Source organism: Aricia agestis, chromosome 6 (assembly GCF_905147365.1).
Source record: "Aricia agestis chromosome 6, ilAriAges1.1, whole genome shotgun sequence".
Lineage (NCBI taxonomy): Eukaryota > Metazoa > Arthropoda > Insecta > Lepidoptera > Lycaenidae > Aricia > Aricia agestis.
Window position 1 is genome coordinate 7,453,570 of NC_056411.1, and position 13,414 is coordinate 7,466,983.

Consider the following 13,414-nt stretch of genomic DNA (forward strand, 5'->3'; position numbering starts at 1 on the left):
TTAATCAAACGACACGCAAAATCTGCATGTTTAGTTTTGGTTAGATTAATTTCACTTTTAATAAATAACTTACTTTGATTCTAAAGAAGGAGTAAAACTCAACACTAACCACGCAACACCATTTTGCTTAGCACATATTAATCAAACGACACGCAAAATCTGCATGTTTAGTTTTGGTTAGATTAATGTCACTTTTAATAAATAACTTACTTTGATTCTAAAGAAGGAGAAGTAAAACTCAACACTAACGACGCAACACCATTTTGCTTAGCAACATTACCAGGGCGCAGCCCCCCCAAGTAAGTGCAGGAGCAAAGCCTCCCGCATATTAATCAAACGACACGCAAAATCTGCATGTTTAGTTTTGGTTAGATTAATTTCACTTTTAATAAATAACTTACTTTGATTCTAAAGGAGTAAAACTCATCACTAACGACGCAACACCATTTTGCTTAGCAACATTATCAGGACCGGCCGGGGGCAAAGTCTGGAGAATTAAAACTCAACACTAACGACGCAACATGTTTTTGTTTGGCAACATTACCAGGTGGGGGGCGGGGGGGATTTGGGCGGCGCAGATGCTAAGTTTGAATAAGGCATATATATCTGCAAAAATCGTATTCAAATCGGATCAGTAGTTTTCGTGTTAAAGAAAAAAGTTTTATACAAAATCTTGCCCCCTCTCTTGTCCCCTTAGAGGGGTGAGGGGAAAAATTTTATACTTACACCAGATATTAAATTGGAAAATACAGTTTATAATATGTTGTAAGTTTATTCAAGAAAAAAGTTTGATACAAAATCTGCCCCCTCTTTGGTCCCCTTTAAGGGTTGGGGAGGAAAAATTTTATACACCAGATATGAAGTTGGAAGAAGACAAATATATCTGCGAAAACCATATTCAAATCGGATCAGTAGTTTTCATGTTAAAAAAAAGTTTGATAAAATATCTGACCCCCTCTTCGGCCCCCTTAAGGGGTGGGGTAAAAATTTTATACACCAGATGTTAAATTGAAAAATATAGTTAATAATATGAAGTTAGTCCATTGAAGAAAAAAGTTTGATTCAAAATTTGACCCCCTCTTTGGTCCCCTTAGAGGGGTGAGGGGGGAAAAATTTATACACCAGATGTTAAGTTGGAAGAAGATAAATATATCTGCGAAAACCGTATTCAAATCGGATTAGTAGTTTTCGTGTTAAAGAAAAAAGTTTGGTACAAAATCTTACCCCCTCTTTTGACCCCTTGGAGAGGTGGGGGGAAAAATTTTTGTACACCAGATGTTAAGTTGGGAAAAGACAAATATATCTGCGAAAACCGCATTCAAATCGGATCAGTAGTTTTCGTGTGATGCTGGAACAAACATACAGACAGACAGACAGACAGACAAAAAACTAACCACAGTTTTGGCTTCTATAGCGATGTAGTAACAGCCCCCGCTTATTATTTTTTGGATATCGTTAATGTACAGAATTGTCATTTCTACAGTTTTATTATATGTATAGATTTAGATGGGTTTGCTAAAATAATCTATACTAATATTATAAATCTATACTAATATTATAAAGCGGAAGAGTTTATTAGTTTGTTTTTTTAATTTAACGCGCTAATCACAGGAACTACTGGTCTGATTTTAAAAATTCTTTCAGTGTTAGATAGCCCGTTTATCGAGGAAGGCTATAGGCTATATTCTATTACGCTAATATTAATAGGAGCGAAGAAATAGAGGAAAGTGTGGAAAAAACGGGAGGAAATTATTTGTAAGGGCTTATTTAAACGCACTAATATCAGGAACTACTGGTCCGATTTGAAAAATTCTTTCAGTGTTAGATAGCCAATTTATCGAAAAAGGCTATGGGCTATATTTTATTGCACTAAAACTAATAGGAGCGAAGAAATAGAGAAAAGTATGGAAAAAACTGGAGAAATTATTTGAAATGGCTTATTTGAATGCGCTAATCTCAGGAACTACTGGACCGATTTAAAAAATTCTTTCAGTGTTAGATAGCTCATTAACGAAAAAAGGCTATAGGCTATATTTTAGCACGCTAAGACTAATGAGAGCGAATAAATAGAGGAAAATGTGGAAAAAATGGGGGAAATTATTTGAAAGGGCTTATTTGAACGCGCTAATCTCAGGAACTACCGGTTTGATTTGAAAAATTATTTCAATGTTAGATAGCTCATTTATCAAAGAAGACTATAGCCTTCTTTGATAAATGAGCTATCTAAAAATGAGCTCTTTCTGGGCAACAGCTAGTAATATTATACATTATAACGTTTTTCAACCGTCTTTTGACAAGTGTTATAAATACACTATTAGTTCGCGTAGCGTATAATATATTATTTGCTATTAGTGAATGAGTTATGATTTTTTCTTTTAGCAGAAATTATTCAAACAAGCTCATAGCATTGTTATCCTGCAAATTATAATAATTTAATTTAAATATTGGCTAATGTACCGGCTGTAAACGATACAGTCGTACCGACAAATAAACGTTATTTGCCTAAGTAATCAAGAGAGCGACTATCAAACATCGTCCTTCTCTCTTTACACTTACGCCCGTCTTTTATATGCCACGATGCGGAATCTTCGCCAAGTTAGTTTTTTCTTAATAACTCGATAAATATACAATATTTAAAAAAATCGGTCAGGTCAGTGTCTTAATTTAAACACATTAAATAGAATTTTTTATAATGTGTTTAAGTATTAACTTATAATATACTTGGTTTAATGTACGAATTGAAATATCAAGTGCCTACCTTTTGCCATTATTGGTATCGAGCAAAAAAGGCCAAAAAAATCACGTTTGTTGTATGGAAGCCGCCTTTAAATATTCATTTTGTTTTGTTTTTAGTATTTGTTGTTATAGCGGCAACAGATATGCACAATCTGTGAAAATTTCAGAACTCTCGCTATAGCGGTTCTTGAGATACAACCTGGAGACAGACAGACGGACAGACAGACGGGACAGACAGACATCGAAGTCTCATGAATACCTCTCCACGGGACCCCCGTTTTCACCCTTTGGGTACGGAACCCTAAAAATGCATTATAAAATCGACAATTTTGGGTTAGTCGTCCCCTTAATTACAAGTAAGAAGCCAATAACAAAACAGTTTGTGTAGCAGAAGACCGAGCCATTACTTACTGAGTTTCGTACTGATGAGCCTTACAATTTCAACTCATTAGTAGTCCTTAGAAGACGTTATTGCTCTAAAGAGAATGCAATTAACTAAACTTTTTCCCATTTCCCATTCGCTACGGTATTTTAAATAGGGAAAAATGGAGCACTATACTCAAGAATTTAAATTAACTAGAAATATTTTCGAACTAATTTTATGTATAAGTGTTTATAAAGTTAGGGAGTTTGGTATTTCGTTTGTAGAATCTTATATGTAAAATTCTCGTGTCACAATTTATGTGAGGCCGCGTAATGCTCCGAAACGGCTTTACTGATTTTGACCAAGTTTTATATGCATATTCAGTGGGTCTGAGAATCGGCTACTGGGTTCTTTTTATATTAATAAGTTAATTTGTTGAATAAATAATAGTAAATTATTACAACTCGAGACTGACGGCTACCATTATTTGTGCGACGGGATAGCGATGGACGTTGCCATGGTGACATACTTATTTAGTCACTTCAATAAAATAATACGGGCGAAATACTTTATATGACAAAGAAATGTTTGCCGGGACAGCTAGTAAATTTTTAAGATAAGGTGATAAAAATGAAAATGTGTTACAAAAAATAGAAATCTTATACCATTTACTTTGAAAGTTTCCACTATTGGAAATAAAGCAAAAATGCAGTTTATATCCCGAACTAGGACTTTGGCAACTGTTTATCAGGAAAAATATACGGTTCCCTCGAGACAGACTGGAATTCTTCCTATTCGATGTATTCGCTGTGCGAAATCTAGTTTAAAATAAAGCTAAACTTCACTTCGGTGCATACGATATTTTAAAAATCGGAAACTATTCATACAGTACACTGTATTATTTTTTCAATTTAATATCGATTCTATAGCCTACATACAGTTTTTCTAACCTGGTGTATAACTTTTGAATAAATTGCAATAAAATATATTTTTTTTCCATATCGATTAAAAATTAACGGTCTTACCACAAAAGATTGAAACATCTATTGAATAGTTGTTTTGAGACCATTTTGTACTGATTTTTTTCTAATCAACTGTTCAACAGGTGTTTAAATCTTTTGTAGTCAGACCGTAACACTTTTAAAACGTCAACGACCGACCATCGGTTCGGGAACCAATCCGACGTAAGAAACTCACACGGAGCATGGGAAAATTGCTCTTTTAAAAATGTGTTAGGAATTAGGATATTCTAACTTAAAGTAGTCTAATAATAATTAAAAAATCCGTAAGTCTCTTTCTAAAACAGCAAAGTTGTTCTAAGTAACTCGCTTATAAAACTTTATGGTATAAATAATTTTCCAAACAATGATTTTAGATTATTTTTTTTTTATGAAAGAAGGGGGCAAACGAGCAAACGGGTCACCTGATGGAAAGCAACTTCCGTCGCCCATGGACACTCGCAGCATCAGAAGAGCTGCAGGTGCGTTGCCAGCCTTTTAAGAGGGAATAGGGTAATAGGGGAGGGTAGGGATGGGAAAGGAAGGGAATAGGGGAGTATAGGGAAGGGAATTGGGCCTCCGGTAAACTCACTCACTCGGCGAAACACAGCGCAAGCGCTGTTTCACGCCGGTTTTCTGTGAGAACGTGGTATTTCTCCGGTCGAGCCGGCCCATTCGTGCCGAAGATGGCTCTCCCACGTATTAATTTTCAAGATTTTCACGCGTTTGGCCACGGTACAAATTTTCTTTTTCACTTTGCACAAACTTTATTTAATAGAAACCTCTTTTCGATGCGCATAATAAGAGTCTAGACATATTTCATTGGTACGAGAAACTCCGGTAACAATATGGAAAAACAAGACCCGGAAGAGATGAATAAAATTTGCATGCATCTTTGTAGAAAAAGTTTATATTGAAAGCTTCCATCGCAGAGAAAGTATGTTTTTACTTTATATTTGAATCGATTAAATCGAATTTTTAAAGAAGAAGGGGCATTTTTGTATGGGACCCGTACCCAAGCTGTAGCTCGTTGAGACATACATCAAATGAAAGGGCTGTACAATTTTTCAAATTGTACATTTTATAAATTGTAGAAAGAATATACTAAAATATAACACTTTCCTCAAGTTTGTCATATACGATTACTTTCTAGAAATGATTCCTTACCAGCAACACTATAAAGTGATGCAATAATATAGGGTGTTTTTTTGTGATTTTTTCTTACCTTCTACCCTCATTAACTTTTTTCTCCCATGGTTTAGAGATTTTTCGTCATACAATAAAATGTTCAACTTTTCAAGTCCTTTAATTTGGTATATGTCTCAACGTGCTACATTGGTGGGTACGAAGTAGTACCCCTCCTTTGAAAGAAAATATATTATGGTCTTATAATGAATTAATAATAAATAATGGTTTCCTACCGAATTCATAATAAATAATGGTTATCTAAATTAAATACGTGAGCAAAAACTTTGGACCCTTTTGACGAAAAATGCGGAAATTTCGTGCATGAAATTTCGCACAGTTATAGTTTATATTATGGAGAAGGAGTGCATCGAGCCAATATTGTTTTAAAGTGTCGGCATATTTTTTTTCTTTTCCATTAAAATGCCTTGCCTTAAAATGCAGCGCCTTAAAAGTTAACATAAAATATTTTTTCTTTTCCAGGTTTAACCCTAAACAGCGATGTCAGAGGGACAACGGTGTCTATACATCGTTGTGCTCCTCATACATACGACCATCGGCACTGGAGAAGGTAATATTTTTTTACGTGTTTGTTTTTTTACCTAAATTGCTGATCGGGCAAACTTTAATGAAAAAATACGTGTGGTACTCGAGGACGGCCGCTAAAACTATTGCATAGCATTTTTATAAACTTATTCAATTATAAATTTATAATTAACATACGTCTAATCTCATGAACACTAATACCGTGCCGAAGTCTGGCAACGCAGGGATGGTGTTAGGTTTTTTTTCCATAACGGAATTTTTTGATTACTACATCAACTTCTCTGATAGTACATAATATTCTGAGCATGAAAAAATGTTGACCGATTCTCAGACAGTAAACGTACAAAATTTCAACAAATCGGTTCAGTTCCTTTTTGATCAGTTTGGCAACAAACACCACAACGATAATATTTTAATTGTATTATAGTACAAAGAAAATTGATTGTGATTTTGATGACTTTTATGATTTGTAAAAATTATAGACGTCGATGTTTGAAAATAACAAACAATATGAATAGTTTTTAATGATTCCATTTCAAACAAAACTGTTTTTATTGAAATCCATAATAATATCATCATGACGGTTTTAAACAGCTTTCTTTAAAAAAAATTGGCACTTTCACCCTTCGTCTGAGGCTGTTACACTGTACCCTTTGATGTAAGCTTATAATTTTATAATATTATGTAAATATTATTATAATACTAGAAATATACTACCAAATTGCATCTTACTTGTTGTGAATTAGTGTCATATTAGGGTGCCACTGTCTCTGTGTATACGTTTCGATGACGATGCACTCTGACGCGATTAGCACATAATATAATTTAATGGCGTCACGTTAAGGCCCTGTATTCCCAGAAACGGACGATTTCCAAGATTTAAAAGTGACAGTAGACACAAAAATATAGTAATTTAAATTCTGAAAAAATATATGTGTTAGTTAAGGATCTAACACAGTGGAATTTATATTCCATTACACAATATCATGAACTTCACTCGATAGAAAAAAAAACTATAAAATAGCAGGCGCAAAGGTTCGGCTGGTACGCTTTCAGTCACACACTTTGCGCCTGGTATTTTATAGTTTTTACATACACATAATTTGGACATAGTATGGCAATAAGAAGAGGTAACTTTGGGATTTTTTTTTATCGAGTGAAGTTCATGATATTGTGTAATGGAATATAAATTCAACTGTCTTAGATCCTTAACTAATACATATATTTTTTTTAAAGCTTATTATGCAACGCGAGCAACACATAAAATATTATTTTTAGAAAATATGTCATCAGACGCAGATACAATTCTTTTCTAGGTAGGGATGGGAAGGGCAGGGAAGGGAATAGGGTAGGGTAGGGAAGGGAATAGGGGAGGGTAGGGATGGGAATAGGGTAAGGGATTGGGCCTCCGGTAAACTCACTCACTCGGCGAAACACAGCGCAAGCGCTGTTTCACGCCGGTTTTCTGTGAGGACGTGGTATTTCTCCGGTCGAGCCGGCCCATTCGTGCCGAAGCATGGCTCTTCCACGTATAAAATTATACAATTATACAATTCATACAAAGACAAAACATATTTTTTGAGGATCCGCCATAAATGTAACTTCCTAAAAAGATCCTGCCACCAAAGAAGTTTGAGAACCGCTGCTATAGACAGCTGCGTAGATGGCAATTATGGTTATTTAATAATGACCCAAAGTGAAGATATGCCTTAATAAAATTTAACTTCGGTCCAAAGTCAACATTTTATTTTATTAAAATCTTTTTGAATAATTTATTTCTGTAGAAAGAACTCTAAATTTTAACACAAGTGCCGTTTTACGTGTAGCTCAAGTGATAAATTTGTTAGAGTTTTTGTGAAAAATATTTTTACCTGGCCACTTTTATTTTTAAATACGCGGGCAATTCATGAAAGTTTAATCAAACGGTAGCCTTGGCTAATGAGCGTTTTTGGGGCGTGAAAAATGCTTGCAAATGTAACGTCAGAAAAAACTGCCAGCGTTTAGCAAAAAATTGCGTTGCTCCGTGAAAAATGATTTTAACATTAACTACTAGGACATTACTCTACTAGGGTATCATAAAATTACTTGTATTATAAAAATAAAAGTTTGATGAATTTACGGTTGATAATTTTATTATAATGTGCGTGCAGCTGCCACCCGCCCCCCCCCCCCCCCCTGAATCATGTTGAAGTCCCTACCAAGTATATTATCTAGTACTTTTATCTATAAATATAAAAAATTAAGAAAACGAATTTTTGCCATTTGTTTGCAATACAATATTTTTACAACTAAAAATTATAAATTTTTTATTCTTTATAAACACCTAGCTGATCTGATTTGCCCCCCCTGGCCCAGAACCTGGGTTATTTGCCCCCCTCCTGGCCCAGAACCTGGGTATTTTGCCCCCCCTGGCCCAGAACCCCATGATAATGTGTAATGATTTCAGAGTAATAATCTAATCTAATCGATATAAAAATTGTTAATGCCTTCAAAACTTCAATAATATTATTCTCGACAAAGTTATTTGCGGTTTTATACGTGGAAGAGCCATGCTTCGGCACGAATGGGCCGGCTCGACCGGATAAATACCACGTTCTCACAGAAAACCGGCGTGAAACAGCGCTTGCGCTGTGTTTCGCCGAGTGAGTGACCCACCCTACCCTATTCCCTTCCCTACCCTCCCCTATTACCCTATTATCTCTTAAAAGGCCGGCAACGCACTTGCAGCTCTTCTGATGCTGCGAGTGTCCATGGGCGACGGAAATTGCTTTCCATCAGGTGATGAAATAAGGGGGCAAACGAGCAAACGGCTCGTTTGCCCCCTTATTTTATAAAAAAAAAGTAATATAAAGTTTACGAGTATAAAGTGGAATATTAAGTTTTCAACTATAAAAAGGTTCCAGTACATTCGTTAGCGATCACTTTGACATACTTCAACAGGGACGTCCAAGTTGAGGACAAACTCAATGATTGAAAACGATAAAGTGTGGCTCCAGCCTACTGGCGTAGCTAGGTGACCGAAGGACCCGGGCATAAAATAAAGAAAGGCTCCAACCATGGCCACCCATTTATTTACGGGAGAACTTGTGATTCGAGGCGTATTAAGAAATTTGAAGTCCCTTGTCAATTAACTTTTCCAATTTAAAATGAAATCATTACTTTACTTGTCCAAAAGATATTTTAGAAAAATTAGGTGTTGCAAAACATCTACAAAATCTGCTTGACGGCCCCGGGGTACCGCCACATCTTGACCTTTAATAGCTACGACACTGCTCCAGCCGACAGAAGGGTTAATTTTTCCCCAACTATTCACTCGGGACCCGAACTTTCTTCAACTCACATTAGTGGAGTTATAAAGACAATTATCGCTATCAGATTTTGAGATTGTTTGAGAAATTTCTTTACTGCTGTGACTTCTCTAGTTGGGATCTACGAGTATAGGTTTCGTAATTGCTGTTTTCAAATGGTATAAGTCTAAGGGTGAAGCCAAACGAGCGTAATTTGTGAGTTGTGAGTCGCAGAATTTCAGCTGGCAGAAATTCTGCTGCATTCAGTCATACAAAAGTCCTGTTTGATTCACACGAGCGTAATTTTGTGAGTCATGATTTGTATGAAAAGATATTTACGCGGTAGAAATTCTGCGACTCATGACTCACAAAATTACGCTCGTTTGGCTTCACCCTAAGCGGTGTGACGTGGCTGAGAACTTCAAAATATTGTGTGTGTCGCACTCAGAGACAAAATTAATTACTTAACTGTTAACTGTTTTGACAAACATATAATCTCAATACATTATCTGTGAAACCCTTCATTAAATTTAAGTTTAACCAACGCTAATTAATGACGTCTCTGATTGCGGCCGTTAGTTCAGACTTCTGAATATTGTTTAGTAGATTAATTAATACTTTCCGAAAAAATAAGTTTATGAACAGTACCTTTATAGAGATTAAAGCTTTATCAGTATGTCCTACCATCCAGCAAGATAAACTAGTTATAAATGTTAGATATACGAGGCCCAAACTATTTGTATCCTTTTTTAATTTGTAATAGAGCCCTTTAAAATTACTTTCTTGCTTTTAAGCAAGTTTAAACTTTACTGTAGCAAATCTTGAAAGACGTAAGACGGAAATATCTGCGGATACGCTCCATTTTCTGGAGTAACCCGAGCGCTGTTAGACACAGTCCCGGCGCGGCGCGGCGGTGCGCTGCACCGAATCTTGACGATTTATTGCAGAATCTGCAGTTGAAGTTTGCGCTGTGCTTATGGGAATATAAAATTGTCAAGTAAAATTATCCCGTATTTTTGCAGTAAAAGTGTTCAATGTAATTTATATGTTGAAAAATTTGTTTAGCGATAGAATGGAATTAATATTAAAATATTCATACTATCTTTAACCGTTCTAATATTAAACATGAAGTGTATCTGTCTGTCTCTTACTTCTACATGCTCAAACCGCTAAACCGGTTTTGCTGAAATTTTTAAAGAATGTACTTTGAGCAGGGGGAATAGACATATATTTTATTATGATACTTTTTGTCTTGGAAAAATGTACGGTTCCCACCAGATAAACGAATTTTAGCGCAATGGAGTTGCGGACCTCTGCATCTAGTTAAAAAATTTATTTAATGTATTTTATTATTCGTAGATTTAACTAGATGACCTACTGAATATGACGTCCGCAACTCCGTTGCGCCAAAATTCGCATAACGCGCGGGAACCATACTATGTTTTTCCGAGATAAAAATTATCCTTCGTTTGTCGGGACTCAAAGTATCCATATCCGACAAAACCGACTCAGCACTTTGGGCGGTAAAAAGTAACAGACATACAAGCACACTTTCGCATTTATAACATTATAATTTATTATCATTTTATTCATCAAAATTGTACCAAGAGTTATAACATCAAACACCCTTCCGTTTGGCTTCGTCATAATCGTATAGAAAGGGTTAAAATAATATCCTTTTTGGGGGTTGAAAAAAGAGCAAATGTTAAATCTTTCGCTTATCCAGACAATGTTAAATAAGTGTTGGACCATAAATATTTTACCCAGACCGCGCGTCAGTGGCTACTAAAGATCCCACAAAAGATTTCTTTGTCGAAAATCTGTTTTACTCTAGCAACTCCTTTGAGTCTGCGAACTATGAAAATATAGTTCATGCTCATTTAAGCATTTTGTAACGTAGGTTATTAAGTTTTAATATATTTGTTCTATTCTTGCTGTTTAAGAGTCCGGGTGCCATCGAAATTCTCATACAAACGTAATACCAAGATCATTTCCCATACGAGAATATTTACCACATTTGAGTTATTATTCAGCTTAAGATAGTAATTACCTAGGTTCCTGTACAAAAATTTACTGCAAAATATTTACATACCAAAAATATGAACAATTACAATATTTTCATACTAAATTGTAATCGTTCATATTTTTTGATAATCATTTCTCATACGAGAATATTTACATACTATGTAAATATTCTCGTATGGGAAATGATCTCGGTATTAAGTTTGTATGAGAATTTCGATGGCACCCGGACTCTTAAGGTTTAAAGTAATAAAATTAATAATAACTTAATAGGTTAATGTCATCTTGTTGATTAAGTTAATTAACTTAACTTAATTTCATTTTAAGTAAAATCGAAATGATATTAAGTTGAATAAGTTACGCTTAAAGATATTAGTAAAGTTTAATTTCACAATTATTATAATATTCACAAAAAAATAAATTTCTAGAAGCCCACAAAAATTCGATATCACAAATCATAATATTCAAATGTCCGACTCTCGTATTTACCTACAATTTGAAACGTTTCTATTACAGCTAACACATTAACAACGCTCATTCATCACAATAAAATCAGGCGAAGCGATTTGTCGTAGGTTAAAAGGATTAAAGCCGCATAAATATTTTTTGATTTACGACAAGCATTTATATGACACAAAATAAAAACCCTTTATCCATTGAACAATGCTCTCCATACTCTGAATGTTGAGTGAAAAAATGTCTAAGGGCGCATTCTCATAGAATTCCAGTTTCATGTGGGCTATTCCAAATAAGTTATTTTTCTAATGCCATTAAGACATTTTATACTTTAAAACGACTGGGTATCCGCAATCTAAAACCACTTTCATATTTTATTGATACTAAGTGCTGCTATCTACAGTTTTTACACCATGAAAGTGCTGCCTACTGGCATCAAAAATTTATAGGTGTCATTTTCTTGACACGTGCTGTCACCTAACAATGGTAGCTTCATTCCTGCACGTTTCCTTTAGAAGCAATGAATTCTGCGCAATGATATTCTTAAAGTTAACTAGACGTTCCGCACGGTTTCGCCCGCGTAAAATAGATATTTCACAGGCAAATTAGTCCATAAAATATAGCCTATGATCCTTCACATGGTCTACTTCTTATCTGTGCCAAATAACAGAAAAATTGGTCCAGTAGTTCGTGAGAGTCCTTTTAAATAATTTCCCTCGTTTTTTCTACATTTTCCTCTATTTCTTCGCTCTTCCTCAATAAATGGGCTATCTAACACTGGAAGATTTTTTTCAAATCGGACCAGTAGTTCCTTTTTTTTCGCTAAAAAACCGATTTTTGTTATAACTCGCCCTAATCGTGAAAAAAATGTCTAACATTACTTCTAATCCAAGAGAAATGAAAATTCATTTTGCAGCTTTGTGAAGAGCGTAATTATTCATAATTTCAATGATATTATTGTGTGGTGTGTTTGCATTCTTTAGTGTGGTGTCGGTTAGTGTAAAGTGTTATTTTAATGAAACCCTGAAAAATTAAGGCCACATTTTTTGTAGTGTTAATTTTTGCTATGTAGGTAAAAAGCTTATTTTAAAAAGTTGAGAAACATCAGTATAGATTATTTAGTAATAAAAATACATTGTAAATTTTTTACTAGTATACTTAATTATGTATTGTGTATTGTAGGTTAAATTGTAAACAATGAAATGTCGCAAGCAATGCCGCAATGTCGTAGAATAAATTCGCTTACGTATATTTTGCTGTATAAACCATCCTTATTTGTGCCGGAAACGAAAGTATCTACATATTCATCTAGATGTAGACCAGAGGTTCCCTAACTTATTTTGTCTACCACCCACTATAAGAACAAATTATATTTTAGCGCGCCCATTGTTTTAATTTAAAATGCATCCTGATGAAATAAATCACCCCCCAAGCCTCAACACAACGCCCCCATTTTTTTGGTCCCACACCCTTCAGACCTTCAGCGCCCACAAGAGGGCGTTATTGCCCACTTTAGGAAAGACTCAACACAATTGTCTGAATTGCGAAAAGGTAACAGAAAGACAAACTCTTTCGTAATCGTTGTGTTAGTATTGAAGATTTATTATGCTTCTCTCTAAGCAGTTGTAGAACACATGGTAGTTTCAGATTGGATTCCCTAGGGCCGCCAAGAAACTTGTAGGCTGAACTTGATCCTGGGTTAAACTTGGCACAAGGTCAGGTGATGCCCGGAGGACGATCGGTTACAACGTAAGTTGTTCGACTTATACTTCACTCGGTAGACCATTTTCTTGTAAATTGTTTGAAATAAGAAGTATGTC

At 35.0% G+C, this 13,414-nt stretch overlaps 1 protein-coding gene across 1 annotated transcript in view; it reads left to right on the forward strand.

Moving 5' to 3' along the window:
- Nucleotides 1-13,414, forward strand: part of LOC121727641 (Down syndrome cell adhesion molecule-like protein 1 homolog) — a 193,619-nt gene that overhangs the window by 78,797 nt on the left and 101,408 nt on the right. The window contains exon 2 of the mRNA XM_042115580.1: nucleotides 5,767-5,854. Coding sequence (XP_041971514.1) covers nucleotides 5,785-5,854 — 70 coding nt within the window. The 5' untranslated portion in view covers nucleotides 5,767-5,784. The remainder of the gene's footprint in view (nucleotides 1-5,766; nucleotides 5,855-13,414) is intronic.